Source organism: Scleropages formosus, chromosome 14 (assembly GCF_900964775.1).
Source record: "Scleropages formosus chromosome 14, fSclFor1.1, whole genome shotgun sequence".
Taxonomy (NCBI): domain Eukaryota; kingdom Metazoa; phylum Chordata; class Actinopteri; order Osteoglossiformes; family Osteoglossidae; genus Scleropages; species Scleropages formosus.
Window position 1 is genome coordinate 24,166,902 of NC_041819.1, and position 18,938 is coordinate 24,185,839.

The 18,938-nt window shown below is 45.8% G+C and overlaps 1 protein-coding gene across 3 annotated transcripts in view; it reads right to left on the reverse strand.

The window, feature by feature from the left end:
* Window positions 1–18,192, reverse strand: part of LOC108928923 (zinc finger protein Helios-like) — a 39,875-nt gene extending 21,683 nt beyond the window's left edge. Inside the window, exons 1-4 of one of the 3 annotated variants that reach the window (XM_029257957.1) lie at window positions 17,779–18,192; window positions 16,315–16,476; window positions 11,282–11,331; window positions 2,584–2,688 (exon numbers count right to left, since the gene is read on the reverse strand). In XM_029257957.1, the coding sequence (XP_029113790.1) occupies window positions 2,584–2,688; window positions 11,282–11,331; window positions 16,315–16,476; window positions 17,779–17,909 (448 nt within the window). In that variant the 5' untranslated portion in view covers window positions 17,910–18,192. Of the gene's footprint in view, window positions 1–2,583; window positions 2,689–11,281; window positions 11,332–16,314; window positions 16,477–16,646; window positions 16,850–17,778 lie in introns of those variants that run through there. The other 2 variants (XM_029257956.1, XM_029257958.1) reach the window with 2 other exon arrangements.
* Window positions 18,193–18,938: the final 746 nt, after the last annotated feature.

Sequence of the window (18,938 nt, forward strand, 5' to 3'; positions counted from 1 at the left end):
TTGCACCATGCGTTACTCTGTTCTCCCTTAGTCACTCGCACCAGGGACCCCTAGGGGCCTGAGGACTAGAAACTGGAAAAAAAGTAGGGGAACTCTTTGAATGTAAATATCACAATACATCACGCTCTTTGAACAAGTGAAATACATACACCTACAAATCAGAAAAAAAAAAAAAAAAAAAACAACAATGATTTACAGAGCGCCTACATTTTCATTTCTACCCATAAATCCCACCAGGCATTTAACACAAATATAATAATAAAGATCTGTGGTGAAGGATGGTGATGGAAATATTGACGATGACCATGACAACGACTGTGCTGAAAGTGCTAATGATACCATTTTCTTTGAATGTGTGTGAATTGAATGGTAATGAGTAAACGAAGAAGTAAGCAAGTCAATAAACGTATGGATGGATGGATGGATGGATGGATGGACGGATGGATAAAACAGGGACACATTTGCCTCTTTTTACGTAATGGCAGACAGTGCGTTATTTATACCCCGCTATACCGCTCTTCGTCTCGTCCAGCAGAGCTTCCTCCGGGTAGGTACGGGCCAGTGTGCCAGATGGTGATCGTATTATGTCCTGAACAACGCACACGAAGCCACACTGTGTACGGCGTAAAGTACCACACATGAACACCATGTCAGGGCATCTGGTTCCACCCTTCCTTTCAGCAGAAGCCCGAATGGAAAGTGCCCTGCCCTGCAGCCTCTCAGCCCCCATGCGATCTACAGCTTCTGCAAGGGGTTTCCTTGAAGGTAGCTTTTCTAAAGTTACGCAAGCTTTAAAGTTTGAAACTTACGCAATCGAGACAACAACGCTTACGGCTACGATAAAGTGGAAAGTCTTTGTCGACCCCAATAAAACAAACCCATGCGTTCTGTTTCCACCTGTGAAACCACTTGGCGAGTAAACAACCGCCGTATTTAGATGGCACATATTCATCTGAGCAACACACACACACACACACACGTACACACCGCATTGGTGTTTAGATCATTATCATAACAATAAAGGACGATATGGACACCTTGTCCAACCGTCCAACAGCGTGACACCACCGGTAGTGAAATGACCCAGAACGTGCTGTGGAATCGCTGCCCTACATGGATGTGCGATACGTTTCCGTATCTAAACACCGCACCACTTCGTACCTCGAAATGTAGGACAGGGCTATTAATAACGCAGGCGCTTACCAACACAATTCCCTAAAACGCTAAGTTCTCAATGCAAACTATAGACAAGTAATAGTGGCAGCTCATCATAGCGTCTTCCTTTGCTATGCATGAGCATCTTAACTACCTAAACACCCTTCGAACACCAAAAGTGACTTAATGAAGCCTTGGATCGAAGGCTCGTTTTTATGTGTTCTTAAAAAGCGTTTGACAGAATTTTTTTAATTTCCCCACAAATGCACGTTTTTTTCGTTTAGTTGACGTTCCAAGAAAAACGTTTAGTTTTCTACTTTCTATGCAAATGGATAACTTTTTCACTGTGTCATCTTAGGGTAAATACTGTGCTGAAGGGTACTACAGCAAGAGGTCAGACTCAAACCCTGCAACCAATAAGTCCCAAAAGCAGCAGTTATAACTGCAATTGCAGCTTTGCTAAAAATGCTGAAAATGAAAAGCATATTTGAAAAATACCAAAGAGAAAACACGACGGTTCTTGCTTTGCAAACAGTATGGCTGCGGTGTGGACCTCGCACGACCCTCAATGGACTCTGGCTAGAAAACGCTTCTCCTGGTTGAGGTGACGAGGTGGTCAACTTTCTCTCAAGGTTTCTGCTCATCAAATGGTCGTTTGAAAATTACCGAAGAACTTTGTTAGAATGAATGTGAAGACTTCGGTGGATTTCGTTTCTCCTCCTGCAGAACGTTACGGCTGTTTTGCAATACTGGCTATAGGTGCGGTTCTGAAGAATCACCATGCAAGCTATCTGTGAAAACATCTGCTTGCATGGTCAGGGAACTTGCTCCGATCCCTCAGACGTGGGGGGCAGATAAGACAGGAGGTGGTTCCCTTTTTCGGACCATGCCACTTCACGATGACACGGAGAGGTGGCAGATCAGATGGTGCGATGGCCACAGGGTGCAGATGCCCACGCGAAACAGACTCCGGGGATGGGGGACTCTCAACTGCACTTTGAGAGCTTCCAACCCAAACATTCATACAGTTCCTCATGATTTCAATAATTGTACTCTGGACCTCAGTGTACCGAGCACAAAATGACCACCTGCTCTTCACTACACACCTTATCTCCTCAGACCCCAACACTGTCTATCTTAAGCAAAATTTCCAAAACTCATATTGAAACGTAGAAATTACAGTCTTACAAGCTTGAACTAAGCTACATGTGTGTGGAATTTATAACCCCTTGGGGGAAAGAACTACAACGTATACCGTATACCATTTTTCTGAAGGAGTAAAGGAGATGATAAGACTTGTGGGTGAAACCCCCGATCCTCAGCAGTGACACTCTTCTTGTTTTGCTTCATCCGATGGAGCTAAATGTCCTTTCCTAGACCTTATGAATCCCCTTGGGACAAGTCCATACGGGCGGATTGAGAACTTACAGGTGGGAGAGCTGGGGACGTGTGGGTGCTGTCCGTTGGGTGTGTCGGGCGACATGTCCGCCCCCGTCCTTGGATTTTCCTTTCTGGGAGAACAATCGCCGTTGCCTAGGAGAAGGGTGGCAGAGACAGAAGTTGAGAGAGATGTGGGGACCACATCTTAGAGCAAACATTTCTCAGAAACAATCCGGCTACCCTACATTACTGATTTAGAAGGTTCTTCCATTCAAAGCTCCTCAAATTTTAGGTCCATTTAGGTTGAGTACTTTCCCAAAAGACTGAGCCCTGAAAACGGATTCAGATCCAGTTCCTTTGTTGTTGCTGTACCTCATGCACCTATATTCAGATACATCAAGACTTTCTGGCAGACGAAAACAAAATGAACTTATCCCCCATTTTTCAGTCTCCTGATGTCAGTTTTTCACTTATCTGGCCTGCAGTTATTAATACCACTCATCATTTACTGGTCCGGATTTTCATTTATCCAGCCTGTAACATCCGGTCCATGCCGATGACATTCAGTCCAGCGCAATAAGCTGAGACCATATTTTAAAGCGGCACCAGGCATCTGTGCTAGAGAATGAGATGGATTGCACCCTGGGAACATTGCACCGACACTCTCAGTTGGTTCTGGCATTCTACGGTCTCACTTGTGTACTTGCGTGTTTGCATCCTCTTTATTTTTTCTGCATAATTATGCTTTAAATTTTCTAATGATTAATTTATTTAAATGTGACATAGCCAGTCCACACACACAATCACATTAAGTTTACTTTATGATGTCATTTTTTTTTTTTATCATTCATTCATTATCATTTTATTGTTATTCATTATATTCTAATGAGCTCACAAACTTTTTCCTTATAATATTAGACATCATTTAGAACTTAGAATGGGCTTGGGATAAAATGGAATTTATCAGCATAATAAATGATGAAATCAGTTACTTCATTATCTGATTTTTTTGATATTCAGCCTCTTTTCAGGAATACATTAGTTTATTCAGCACTTCATTTTCAGCTTCCTAGTGTGTAAAATGATCCCATGTTATCCATGAGTCTAATTGTTGTGTAGTGTTTGCCCCTGTGGGAGAAGAAGTTGAGGATGAGCCCTTCCCAGATGCTTAAATTTCCCAGTTGCTCTTGCCTTGACAGTGAGTTTTTATCCCCAGAGTCTGACCCCTGCTGTCCCAAAAGATGTGCCACACACAAAAGTCTCCCCCCCCCCCACACTCGTCTCTCCAACCAACCCCCACCAAGGACAAGGCCAGCGAAGACAATGGCTTCCATTCAGCGTTACAGTTTACGGTGCAGTAAATGGGCAACGCGCTACGATGAAAGCTCAGTTTCCACCAACTGGAACGACAACCTTTACTTGTCAAATTGTAACCAAAACATCTAAAAATTACTGACAAAATTATTTGAGCCACATGACACAAACTCAGAGTGACTTTGCAGTCTGGGTTTGAATCCCAGCTCCTGGTGTATTACCCTTGATCAAGGTTCTTACCCTGCATGGGTTTCCCAGCTGTATAAATACATAAATTACTGTATGTAGGTTAGTAAACAAACCTAGTCATATCTTACATAACATTAAATACCCCCAATGGAAATGAAAAGACAATTTCTAAGCTTCAGTGCAGCACAACAGGTGATGTTATTACATTGCATGGTGGGTAACTGTCACAGACAGTCTAAACACGGGTCCCCAGAAACCACTGATCTCCCCTGCGTGTTCAGTGTGTTCTGTCTCGCAAAATGATCAAACTCCTCCAACAGGCTATTTGCCCGTCCCCTATTCACACAAGCGGACGCTGGTCTTCACACTCCAGAGAATGGAACGTGGGATGGTGGAAACCCCTGTAGCCAGGGGATAATGCACGCAACTGCAGTCCCCGGGGTCCGGATCCATACACACGATGTATTCACGCCAGCGCGAGGCCCTTTCATTTCACAAAACACTCTAGTCCAATGCGTGCATGTTGCCAAATGAGGTCTGGAGGAACGGGTTTTCCTGGAAGGCTGCATTTCCTCCAGCGCTGTAAGCAACAGGCTTTGAAACAACATCTCCAGGCAGTTGGTAGAATAGTGGTTGGTGCTGCTGCCTTTACACTCAAAGGTTGAAGGTTTGATTCCCACCTCTGGCTGTAGTGCCCTTGAGCATGGTACTTACCCTAAATCACTCTAGTGAAATTACCCAGCTGTACGTATGGGTAGGCAGCTTAACAGTGTAAGTTGCTTTGGAGAATAGTGTCCACTAAATGTAAAATATGCTCCTGGTTTCTCTTCGGAGAATAAATGGATTGCTATAAAGATTTAACTTCATAATTTGGCTTTATACACCTTGAAAATAATCTTTATTGAGGAGCCCTTTGGTGCCTGCGGTCATAGTGATGTTATTCAGCAGGAAGTGTGACACTCAGGTTATTCCTGAAACTTAGCTTCTTGAGCGCTTTCTGGAAACTTCCCACACTCCCTTTAACTGTGTTCACCTCCATACTTTCAGCCCTTCATCTTATTGCAAGGACTCAGAGGCAGCCTTGTTGGGAAGAGGGCTACATAAATATACTGAACAGAAGTGAGTATTTGCCATTTGTTGCTTTTTCGGCTCTACTGGAAAAACTCTGGATCAATTTCGGAACAACGATCAACCGTTTTCCGTATTATTTAGCCGAACACCATTCCAGGGTTGCGGAGGCTACCTTTTGGCACCGTGACACCTGTTTGGGTGTTTATGCCACCTGCTGTCCCACCCTATTTCCTAATTGTCACCGCAGCGGGAGTCCGGTTATGATGACTAATGCGAATTCTGGTCCATATGGCACCCTCAGAGGAGACTTGGCTCTCCACACGGCAGCGGACATGGCCTAGACGCTGATGGATTGCGCAATCGCCCTGGAGGGGCTCCAGTTACGCCGGGGGGGGGGATCTCCAGTGACAAGCTGTCTCCTGGCAACGGGACGCCTCGGCTAGCCCAGATTTCAGCCGCCGCCGGGATGGCTTTTCCGTGACGCCACGTGCGGGACAGAGGTGCTCGGCCCCTGCCGGTTCCAGACGTCACCTCCCCCCATCCTGCCCCCCCAAGACACCAGCCGACTGCGATTGTATCGCAGCTCGAAAAAACACGCCGGCGGTCGCACGCAGCTGCGAAACAATAAGTTGACCGTGAACTTGTACATTTACATTTATTCATTTAGTTCGCGCTTTTCTCCAAACGCGCATGTGAGAAGTCAAAGTGCGAATATCGAAACAACACCCCAGCAGTTGCTAAGTCTTGAGTCCAAACTGAATGCGAGCATCAGCACTCTGGAAGAATCACCATACTCCTACTACTATTATTATTATTATTATTATTATTATTATTAGCTACCCATATGCAGCTGTCTATTGTGATTTAAGGCCCTTCACGGTGAAGATGTCAGAAGTTTGGCAGACACCAAGGTACAGGAAATGACAGCAGGGTGTCCTTGTGTACGAAACGCCCGGACTTCATTACCTTCTGCTATGCGGAGCTGCTGCGGAGCAGCAAAGACGGAGCGCGCGTTACTGTCTCACCCCTTCTTTAATTCCATCGCGGTGCGTAACACGCCTTTGCAGAAGGCGAATCCCTCGGCGAGAGCGGCGGGGAGCCGTGCCGAGAACAAAGGAGAAGGAGTCGCACAGGAGTTGGAGCCACACAAAGAGCAGCGGGTTCAGGCATCCCGGGAACGTGCGGGTGAAGCTGGGATCAGGTTTTTCCTGTTGGACCGCGAGTCCTGACCACCGCGCCTTCGTGCGAGTGCCGCCAGCCAGGAACAGGGAGAAGTCTCAAAGCCTCCGATTGACAGTTCTCAACCCCCCCCCCCTCACCCCACCACCACCACATCGCCCTTCCCACCCCCGCGATGTCTAAATTACCCGCTGGAACTGGTTTGTTATCCCTTAATCATTCCCACCTACGTCAGCTGGCAGAGCCTCCGGTTCTCAGTCAGTCTTTATGGGAAATTAAGAGTCTTCTGCTCTCATAAAGAAAGAATGGCATTAATTAATAAAACATATAATCATAATAATAATCATCATCATGCTAATAATTCACAAATTGTCCTTTCTGTGCCAGACATTTTATTCTGCAACAATCTGGAGATGCTGTGTATTTTAGAGTGTAAATATTTTGGCGTTTTCTATTCTTATTCTCATAAATGTGAAAAAAAAATTGGAAAAAGAATCTTATCCAGATGGTTGCATGTTTGTTTTTTCAGACATGACATTCAGAGTGAGACTTCACTTTGTTCATATTCATGACAAATATCTTAACTTTATATTATGCGTGCATTTCTCTCACGCCAAGGCGGCTTAATTGCACACTCTGCTATACAGTTCTTAAACTATCTGTACACCTGGATGGGTTTTACTACACCATTTCAGGGTAGGTACCTTGATCGAGGAACACGATTTAAACCTGGGCTCTTTGCTTGCAATGCGAGGCCCCTAACTGCTATGCCACCTGCCGGCCTGAATCTGATGGGGCTCGATTTGTTTGCAGGGGTAAAGAGGAGTCTGGCAGAATCTCTGAGCACCTCCACTTTGGCAGAAGGGGTCTCGGACAGTACCCGTAGGAGGTACCGCCATGCACCCGGCACTGCCCCACCCGCCGCATGTCCAAACCTCCGGGGAGCCGATCTCCCTGAGCTTTTTGCGGGACACGAGAACACCTTGTGTTTTTTGTCTTTCCTTTTTCTTTTTGTTCTTCACATCGAATTTAATAATGTATATCGCCTCTCGAGAAAGACACCTCCGGCTGAAGAAAAACTTTCCGCTGTGCTCAGTTGCTCGAGGTGTCGATGTGTTGGCTCAGACTGAAAACCCCTAAGACCTGAAAGCAAGGTGTGTGTGGGGGGGGGGGTGGCTTCGATACAAGTGTGCTATGAAAACAGAGCACGTGTCTATTCCTCTGCACTTCGAGCCATTCGCTGCGAAGCCTTGATAACGGAGATGCCAAATTGTAAACCCGTGACAAAATTCATTCTTCTTCTTATTATTATTATTGTCATGATGTCACTACGGAAGGAAGCCGTCGGACCCAAGTGCGGAGCGTCAGGGTTAAAGAGAGGAATCCAAAAACCGCGGTGGCAAGACAATCCGATAGTAGCCGATTTACAAACGTTACCAGAAGGACAATCCAAAAGCCGTAATCCGTGAGACGAGCAAGGGTTCGTGGAAATCGTGAGGCTCGGAGAGGAAAGGGGAAGGCAACGGGGAGACAGGGCTCGGATAGGAGGAACAGGAGAGGTAAGAACTCGGGAGGCACGCTCGCAATGAACTAGGCTGAACGAGGTTCCACGCATGAGTGTGCTCCGGCGTGTCCTTTTATGCGGTCGCTACTTGACGTGCCGCAGGTGCTCCTTGTTGCGCTGAAGAGGGCGTGACAGTTATTATTATTATTATTATATTAATAAACCAAAACTTTTCTCCAAAGCAACTTAAAATGTGAGGTTTACACACTAAGGTACATACAGTGATTTACCCATTTATGCAGGTGGCTAATTTTTACTGATCGATGGAGGTAGAGCAGGAGCAAACAAGGATTCGAACCCGGGACCTTGGAGACGACAGCTATAACCTTACTCGATCGAGCACCCTAGAGGCACTGCTGGTCACCTCTCTCTGTACGGCAAGGTAAAAACGAAGGGTATGTCATTTGAGGAACTGTTATGAGTTTAGAAGTCATCTGGTAAGAGCTAACAGGTCACCCAGTCCTGTTCCCAGGGATCTTGCGTCGTCTGGAGTTGGGGGACATGATTTAGACATGTACAGTGGACCTACGATGAGCCAGGAAGATGAATATTAATGCCCTGCAGCTGTAGCGCCTCCCTGCCGAGTGGAAACGCCAGGCTCTGCACCCCTCCCATGAAGCATCACTGGCCCAGGGGGGTCTGCCGAGTCCATGACTGCTTCTTGGGAGGGAGGAGAATGACCACAATCCAGGTGCCCCTCGGCTCACAATGTCTTACGTTGACTTTTTAGACAGAAACCTCCTTTTACTGTTTTATACAAACTATTGGGATATATAAACAATTGACACCCATCAATGCTATGTTGTAAAATGGGGTTTTGTCATATTTCTACACTATTACCCCTATTAAAATAACACTGATATAGAGTAACAAAACCATAAAAAGGGGGTGGGGCATGGGGGTTAGAGATGCTGCCTCTGTCCTCAAAGGTTGGTGGTTCAGATCTTACCTGCTGCTTTAATACCCTTAAGCAAGGTATTTACCCTAGAATTGCTGTAGTAAAATTACCCAGCTGTATAAATAGGTAAATTATTGTAAGATTTTTTTTGGAGAAAAGTGTAATGAGTACAGTAATTACGAAGCGCAGTTAATTTTTTAAATACTGAAATTGATACTGTAAAGTGTGATTCTGTACACTTTTTCGCATGCAAGCCATTTAAATTAAGAGTAACTTGAAAGGAATTAAATGAAAAGATTTGTGAATAAAAGCAGTCACTGCTGGACACCCAGATTAATGGAGAGCCAAATCTTAACAGTCGATGTCAACGTACAGTAGGTGCAATGCCGTCGTTAGATTTTACGATCAAATGTCGGATCTTGAAAATAATATAAGAAGGTTTACAGGACGACTGTTGAATGTCCAGGTGTTCATAAGTCGACGACGACCTGTATATGAACGTAGTTTCATGCGTTCTTTATGTTTTTTAGAGGCTCTAGGAGGGAACGAACGTAACATTTGTGAAACGTTAAATGGGATTTTATTGCCTGTGTTAGTAATAATAAATGTTTGTGTTTTTAAATTTAGGTTTAAGGGATATTAGGAAGTTTGCTGACCAAGTGTCGTATAAGAGCATGTGACCTATTGCCCTAAGGGGATCACTGCTAGGATGGATGTCACCGAGAGGGAGCAACAGGTGCCACGGTGGTTAAAGCTGCCAGCTCTAGTCTTGCAGGTCCCAGGTTTCAACCCCACCACCTAATGCAGTGCAAGTTCCACACCCAGCTGCATCAATGGGTAAATCGTTGTAAGTCACTTTGGAGAAAAGCATCAGCAGAATGAATAAACGATTTGTCTTTTCAGAGATTAAATGACAACGGACGTTGTGTTTATAGTACAGAATACACCTTCAGGGTGAGACGAACGTTTCTGGAGTGTATCTTTTCGCCTGCAGTGTTTGTTTGTTCAGTTTTAAATTTTAATTTTAATTTATTCCGTAAAATATGAAAAGACAAGAGCACGGTTTCAATACCGTAACGGTGTCCATTTGTGAGCCGTGTGAACGCGACCTTCGCTGAGCTAAGACGCAAAGGGAGCTCACGTATTCAGCAAGACAGACACCGGATCCCACGGCGCGACAGTCAACCGATGGTCAGCAGGCCGTCTGATGGATTTCCAAGGGAGAGACACAGCGAGGGCCTCTCGAGCGAGAATCCGGACGCCCGCGTTAAAAAAAAAGAAAAAAAGAAAAAAAAAATGGCCCTGGCATGAAGTGCCCCACCAAAGCGTTTCTGTGAAAGCATCACCCATCCGTGCAGGTTTCCCTTGGGACCCCTTGGGGGGAGTGCAAAAAGTCCCAGGGGTTGTCACCGGCAAACCCTTATCTGATGAGCCGTAATGTACGGCCGGGCTGCTCCGTAAAGAAGGGGAAGTGCATGGTCAGCCGCTCGGAGGAACCGAAGGAGGCGAACAAAGGGGAGAGTAAAATAAAGTAAAATAAAAGAACCCGGCTAATGAACACGACACATGTGGCCCGATCGCTACGCTTTTAACAGATTAGTCATTTATCCTGTCAGATGGAAAGAAAGAAAAAGAAAACACACCTTTTCGCTAATTCAAAGCCGTGATGAATACCTTCGGCAGCTGCACTAAACACCTTTATAATGTTTTTCTGACTATGCTTTCGGAATGCTTTCACAAAGGGTGAAAAAAAACATCAGTACAGCACGGCTCATTTGCATAGAGAAGACAATGTTCGATTTCCTTGCGTTGTTCTCAAAATCAAATAATTTCTGCTTTCCAGCCAGTCAACTGGAGGACGAACACATTGGCTGCGCGAAGTAGAATCGCTGTAAAGGTCCTTTACAGCACCCGGTTAAGGAATTTAAAAAGCAAGTGGCACTTATTCAAGTAAAACAGCCGACTGAATGATGCAAATCATTTGGGATTTAAAATGCTTTTAAACTGTTTAATACGAATAAATTCTATTTCTCAGGGAAAAAAAAAAAAAAAAAAAAAGAGATAAATGTTCCAGGTAAAATCCCATTGACATCAAACCAGTGAAAAGTCATGAGACAAATTAAATGCCCAAACAAACACTTCCTTTCTTAATGCTTCAGCACCCCCCCACCCCAACCCCCCCGAGCGTCTCTTTCCAGTTCCTGTCCATCACGAGTTTCAGCTCAGCGATGCACAAAGGGTAACTCATTCAGCAACAACAACCCTGACTAATGGGGCTCCGGCACCACTTTCCGTGGCCTATAATTAAGACGTCCATCACGCCTCATACAGGCAGCGAATTATAATGCTCCGCCAAATACAAACGGGGAAATTGATTCACAATGCAAATTAGAGCAAAATGCACATTGCACACTGTCATCAATCAGCCTCAAGGTTTACCTAGAGAGAAATCAGCTCTTTTATGCTGCTTGCAAGAGACCTGAGCAAGTAAAATAAAATAAAATAAAATAAAATAAAATAAATTTACTCACTGGCAAGGTAGCCATGTGTTGCTTCCGTTTCCATAGTCAGCGGACTGGGCCTGTGGGGATCAACGGGAGAGCAGGGCGTTAGTGGACTGACCGCTCCTGGGAACGCGTAAGTGTGGCGTCGGCGGCCGTGTCATAGCGGCTGCTTTTGACTCGACGGAGAAACCATCCGAAAAGAGAAGCCTCGCAAAGGCTCGCTCAAGTCAGCAGTTCTTGGAGGCGTGCTTCGAGTAAAATCCACTTAGTGATTGTGATACCTCCAGCACCGCAGCGCAGCGCGGGGAGCGGGGCTCACGCTTTCATGGAAGAGCTCTTTGCTTTGCCAAGAATTAGGTAACTTATGGTAAGTAGCCGGTTGCACGCTGACATTTCTACATGGTTAGAACAAGAGCCTGACGGTAGGGTAACCAGAAATGACATTTCGAGATAAACAATTGCTGTCAGTTCGAGACAGAGAACATACCACGTTACTTACTGACAGCAAGCGAACACCAATGGTGCAAGAACGTCATATTTCAGAGAATATTAAAAAAAAATGAAATATAAAGAATAGGAAATAAAATTGTGTAGAGAAACAACAATATTGAATAATAATAATAATAATAATTTCAGATCCTCTTACAGTCTCTGACAAGGACACACAGCATTGACTAAAATGTACAAATAAAATGTTAAAGTTTCCCACACAGATTCAAACCAAAACAACCTTGACAAAATACACACACACTTTCTGAACCGCTTGTCCCATACAGGGTCGTGGGGAACCGGAGCCTAACCCAGCAACTCAGGGCATAGGGCCGGAGGGGGAGGGGACACACCCAGGACGGGACGCCAGTCTGTCACAAGGCACCCCAAGCGGGACTCGAACCCCAGACCCACTAGAGAGCAGGACCTGATCCAATCCACTATGCCACTACGCTCCCCCCTTGACAAAAAATATTGGGACTGAAACACCTAGAGCAACTGCTCTGTCTTCCTTTTCATTTCCCCTTGTTGGGGGGGAGGAAAAAAAAAAAAAAAAAAAAAAACTGGCATTTGATAGCAAATATCCATTTCAGAAACATACAAAGTATGAGGGAAACATTAGCTGGACTGTTTACGCAAAAACGCACGAACCTGTGAAAACAGGACTCGGCAGAAGTTAATGGCTTCATTGTCCGTCCTCAGCAACAACTTTACAGAGCAAGTCCCGAATTATTAACAAGTGGCTAGTAAAGCAAATGTGGTGACCTGACAGGGCCTAATAATAAAAAAGAGAGTATAGGCCTGAGGATATATATTTAAGCCTATAAAAATGCATAGTGAAGAAATGCTTATATGTGGAGAGAATGGAAGCTCTTTAATTGCATGTTGAAAGGTTGCATATCAAATAATAAATAAAAAAATAAATGCATTATACGTAGATATTATATATGCACTGTATATACACTGTGCCAACACACACACAGCAGATACATATCAGCAATCGGTGACATGTAAAAGCCGCTGTTACTTTACTCTGCTGCTACAATAGCTATAATTAACAAATGCGACGCTAACTTCCGACGGATGGAAAAGGACGTGAAAAAAGATCGACGGTGACACCCTCCACGACCTCAGCCTCTCGAGCTACGCTGTATGAAAACGCCGCGATGTACGCCGAGTCCGGAGCTGCCGCGCATTTCCGTGAAGTCTGACCTCAGGCGTCAGACCACAGGTGCGGGAGCGGCTGGACCTCAAGGCGAGGTTTCGCAGCAAGGCGCGTTACGTGCGTACCGAAAGAACAGGAAATCGGTCACTGCATCCGAGGGATGCTGAAGCCCCAGCGACATCCGGAAGCATCATCCCGCGATAAATATAATAGAGGACACACTGCGAAAATGCTCTAAATAAAAGCGGCGCTCTGAGATATGGTGCAGGGAGTGGCCCTTTCTGGAACACAGGGTTTCTGCACAGCATCCATGGCGATGGGCACCATGAGCTCAGGGTACCATTCGACACGTGAAGGATCTCAAAAGCCAGGGAAATGCAAGGGTGTGAGGAACAGCTGTCTGTCAGACAATCGCTGAAGGGGTCTGCCTTAAGATCTTTGTCGGGTGGGGGGGAGGGCTAGAAAGGAAAAAAAAATAACCGTGTTTACAGCGATTGTGGTTTCCAGGCTCCCGATTGAAGCAGACGTCGAGCCACAGATGAACCTTTGAGAGATTTCAAGCGATACGCAAACAAACGGCCCGAACCCGACTCGCCAGAAAAACAACGTCCTGTTTATTCCGAGGGCTGCCGATTTCTCCGGGTCTCCCAAGATCTAATCCTCGGTTATTCCGAGAAGAACGTTGTTCCGGGAGTTAACGGCACCGTCGAAGCCTCCCGCCGCAGCCTCAGCCGTGACCATGGTTACAGATGCAGCGCTCTTGAATAAATTGAAATTATTTAATATTCCCTCCTTTAAGCCGCAGGATGAAGGAAATGTGCTTAATAAATAGATCCGACACGGGTGGTTTCTCTCAAACCGATGAATGCCAGAGGCTTTCAATAGAAGAAAAAGTCTTGAAAAATATATATATATAAGAGCTGAAGGTCAAAGGTCTACGTTTAGTTCCGCACTGAGTTTTTGTGTAAGCTCAACCCATCTCAACCTCTAACCCCACTGAGATCTTCGCTGCTGAACGCGTTGTCCAGCTGCCACTTTGAGATTCCTCCCTTCACCTGCTGTCAAGGCAGTCGTCCTTGCCAAGCACGCGTCTCCACCTTAAACCACCTTCTGTATCTCAGTTAGTCATAATTTCTCCAAAATGCAAATACGGCTCATTGCGAACAAACACAAAGACATGAATGTAGGTCGGCAGTTAGACGGGCTATCTTTGGATTCAGAGCACCTGGGTTTGAATCCCACCTCCTGCTGTAGCACTCGTGAACAAGCTGCGTGAAAGGGTTAAATCATGTTATCTAAAACCAAATTCTTGAACTGCTTTACAAATATATTTAAACAACTGAGACTTTTTAAAGATATTCTATCACAGCTGCTTTGTCTCCATGTAATAATTAAGTGGGTAATAAAATTTGTGGCCATATAAGCAGGTTTTGTCATTATTTGGGGGGGTAGTGGTACCGTATTGAATAAATCTGCCAAAGACAGTCTATTGAGACGGGACTGAACGTACGTGTGTGTGTGTGTGTGTGTGTGTGTGTGGGGGGGAGGGGGCCAAGGTGAGGTGTCAGGGTCACAGGAGTAGGAGATATGGAGAGATGGGTTCTGACCTCAGAAACACAACACTTTGATACAAACTCAAGTGCGGAGAAACACACAAACTGCCCCATCTTTCCAACCATAGCAAAGAGTGGAAAAAAAAAAATGCTATTGCAGAGAGATTAAAAAATTATTGAGACAACATCACATTTCAGAGCTGTTAAAATCAAGCCTGCAAGCTCTGAGAGGAAGGAAATAATAATAACGAAAAAAGATTCAGATCAGTTATATATGGATTGCTTACAATCGAGAATAATGATTCAATACCACGACAGAGTTAACTTTGGGAAACTGAGAGAGAGAGAGAGAGGGAAAAAAGTTTGCGGTATCATTCAGCTACACGTCACTATTTACCAGCTTTCAAGCATTTGCACCACTGAGAAATTAAACACCTCAGCAGAAATCAAATAAAACATAAACTTTTTTGGGATTTCCTTGTCATTGCACTTTATTTATTTTTTTTGTATATATATATATATAGGAGGGGGTGTGGTGGCGCAGGGGGTTGGACCAGGTCCTGCTGTCCAGTGGATCTGGGGTTCGAGTCCCGCTTGGGGTGCCTTGCGACGGACTGGTGTCCCGTCCTGGGTGTGTCCCTTCCCCCTCCGGCCTTACGCCCTGTGTTACCGGGTAGGCTCCGGTTCCCCGTGACCCCGTATGGGACAAGTGGTTCCGAAGATGTGTGTGTGTATGTATGTATATATATATATATAGCTTGTATTTCTCTTTTAAATTAATAAATGAAATTTCACTATTGATAGAAGAAAAAAAATACATTTATCACTGGTTCTAACCCTTGGCAGATTGGTTACTATAAGTGTTACAAAAATGAACCGATTAATAATAAAATTAAATAAAACAACAGTGAAAAGAGTAACACCATCACTGTGGTGAACTTTAACAAAGTTACCAAGTGCTCCTGGGTTCACACTTAATAACAGGTTATTATTATTACTGAGGTCATTATTATCACTTATTAATTAGCTGTTCCCCAAAATTACTTACAGTCTGAGGTTTGTACACTAAGCACCCAACTGTGATTTACCCATTTACACAGCTGGGTAATTTTTTTTACCGTATCAGTTCAATTCAGGGTAAGTATCTTCATCAAGGCTACTGCAGCAGGAGGTGGGATTCAAACCCTGGTCCTTTGACTGCGAGGCAGCAGATCTAATCATCATGATGCCTGCTAGCTTATTATTATTATTATTATTATTATTATTATTATTATTATAAGTTGTTGTCTGACTTACAGTGTCACGGAATCTGATTTGCCTTTATTTAAACATTTATAGAGCATGGTATTTGTACTCCAGAAACTGAGGGTAAGTACCTTGATCAGGGGTACAACAGCAGGAGGAAGAAAAACTCTCAGGTTGGAAGGAACTGACTATTATCACTATGCCCCCTGCTGTCCACATTGCTAATTAACTCCTTTTTTTACAGTTTCTACAACAGTGTATTTTCATGTTTACTGTGTCCTCAGGCTCCTCAGTGGAATGGCAGTAAGAGGAACACACGGGCACAGTGGGCGCCACGGGGCCAAGGGGTCGGTGCGACCACCCCGGACTCTGCCCCCCCCCCCACACCACCACCACCTCTCACAGGATACCACCTCCCCCAACCCCGGCGCGCGCCTGGCACCCCCTCCGTACACAGCGCGCTTCTTCGCGTGCGCGTCGCCGTGTCACCCCTGCCCGTAGCTCGCGCGCCGGCCCATTCGGACACCAACAGGTGAGGCATCGGCGCGCGCACGGAAGACGTTTCAATCCCATATTCCCATACATTATTATTGATAAAAGGGCTTTACCTCGTGGCGCTCTCCTGGAACCACCGCGCTGCAGAAAAAAAATGCTCCAGAAAAGGGTGAAAAACGCGTGAGGGACACTGTGTCTCTGCTCTGGCTTCGGGGTTCGAGTCACGCAGCGAGCGCAAAGTCCGTGTCCACCGCGTGAAATGCGCGCGATCCTCCCTGAAATAATACACCAGTGTGAAAGTATTAAAAAAAAAAAAAAAAAAAAAGAAGAAAAGCGGAGCTGAGAGGCGACAGGAAGCGCGGCTGTTCCTCCACTAAGTGCACGAGGAGCAGCTCGAGGGCTTCATCGCCCGGGTTACTTCCTCTGAACCAAGAACACACTCAACTTTTCCACTGAGCGCGCGACCCCCCGCACCTGCACCTCTCCGAGCGCGCGCCTCTCTCTGCGCTCGTGTGTGTGTATGTGTGTGTGTGTGTGTGTGTGTGTGTGTTTGCGTGCCTGCCTGCGTGTGTGTGCGCGCGCACGCATTCCTCTCGAGCTGTCAGCGAGGCATCACACAGAGCCGAGAACCACGAGGAAGGAGATCCCGGGGTGCTTCAACACTGTACTGATCGGAGTAAAGGCGGAGTAAAGACGAAGTAAAGGGAGAGGAAAAAAAAAAAAGAAAAAAAGGAAAGGGTAGAACTGGAAGCACCGGTTCCTAAGGAATTGGTCCCAGAAAGGAAAAGGGAGCAGCCGAGTTTCTCAGCCTGCGCACGAGACCAGGTGTGCGGTGCGGGTCATCAGTGTAACACTAAGTGCTCTTCCTCCCTAGACAAGGTGTGAAGTGGGGATGACCGGTGAATTTCCTCTCTAAAAAGGTGTACAGTGGGGATGACCAGTGATGACTGGTGACTTTCCTCCCTAAACAAGGTGTGAAGTGGGGGTGACTAGTTATGACTGTTAGCTTTTCCTCCAGTGGGGATGAACGGTGATGACTGGTGACTTTCCTCCCGAAAAAAGGTGTGCAGTGGGGATGACTGGCGATAACCGATGACTCGCCTCCCTAAACAAGGTGTAAAGTGGGGCTGACCTGTGATGACTGGTGACTTTTCTCCATAAACAAGAAGGTGTGCAGTGGGGATGATCAGCTCGCTGCTGCCGATTCCCGCCAAACCCACCTCCTACCGCACGTGTGCGCGCGCTTTCCTCCGCTCCGCTCACACCTGTGTGCGAAACACTGAGCTCCTCCTCTTGCCCACCTGCTCGCTCACCGATCCACACACACAAAATTGCCCATGAATTACGATGCCATCTGGGATGTGACCTTCCCTGTACCGGCCCGCGCGCCGCAGTCGAGCAACAGGTGAGCCCACCATTGCTTTTCTCGCACCTGTCACCTGTCACACGTCACGTTCCCCTGCAGCAATAACCCCAGCGCAGGGGCTGCTTTCTTAGCGCGCACGAGCCGCCACAGTGTGCTCCCACCTCGCGCCGTGCACGTGTTAGTTACACGATTTTTTTTTTTTTTTTTTTACCTTACTGGGAGGAGGGGGAATGGAGACCCTCCGAGGCGCCGCCACCGCCCTCCGTCCTCCGCGTGTCTGTCCTTCCGCGTGAGCGCGCTGGGGCGCCGCGATGGAGCGCAATCCCGGTCCTCTTCCTCCATCTTCGAGGCGGACCTGCGGCGCGAGCGTCCGCGCCCGTTCCCGTTCCGGGAGGTCGGTCTGACGCGGAGGCACGCGACGGACCCCCGCGGCGCAGGCAAGCAACGCCAGGCACGCGCCCGCCGTCGATCACAGGTCTTTACGCGCGCGACGGGAATCCTCGATGCCTCGGTTACATTTGACACGTGTTCGTAACTGTTGCATTCATGTGTGTATCATACCGTCGTGTGTTTCAAACACAACACACACCTCGTCCTTCAGTGCGCAAACTCAGACAATTTCTTTCCACCGAAAATAAATGTTTTAATATTCCATGTGTCCGTGGTGATTGTCTGAACGCTCCAACATCGAGGCAAATAGAATATGTCAGAAAGTAGCTATCACCATGGTTACAAGATCAGTCAAGAGGTAGATTTTAGCCCGAGGGTGGAAAATGTGAAAATAAACTTGTGCAAGGTGATAAACGCTGAGGTTTATCCATTGAAAACGATGGTTATGATATATGACTGGACAAAGAAAGAAAGGAAGAAAGAAAAACATTTTAGTCCAAATATCGGATTGATCAAGGCACTGAAATTAACATCTGAATGCAGAAAGTGATAGGTATGGCAATAAATCAATAATCAATGCAGCGCGACGCTGTGCTTCAATCGTTGTTCTTGATCCGAAAACGAACAATTGCCGTTAGTCAGACTCATATAATATCTGTTATTGCTTTTTAAACTGAGACCTATTTCTTAAAGGGCTCAATCTGAACCCCTGGGCAATACGAATTTAAAAGATTTTTTTTTCTTTTCTTTTTTTTTACCATGGACAGTTGCATCGCTATAACTTTATGTATTATGAGCATTATGATTCGTAAAGTCAAGATGTAAGAAAATCCACTGCTAGTTTTACCTTGAAAACTCTTTATAAATTTTTATCCTAATTCTGCTTTTAAATGCGCCTCATTTTTGTTCCATAAATATATATTGTAAGTAACGGAATATATGTTATTTACAGATTGTATTCAGTTTTACTCTCCACTCCTC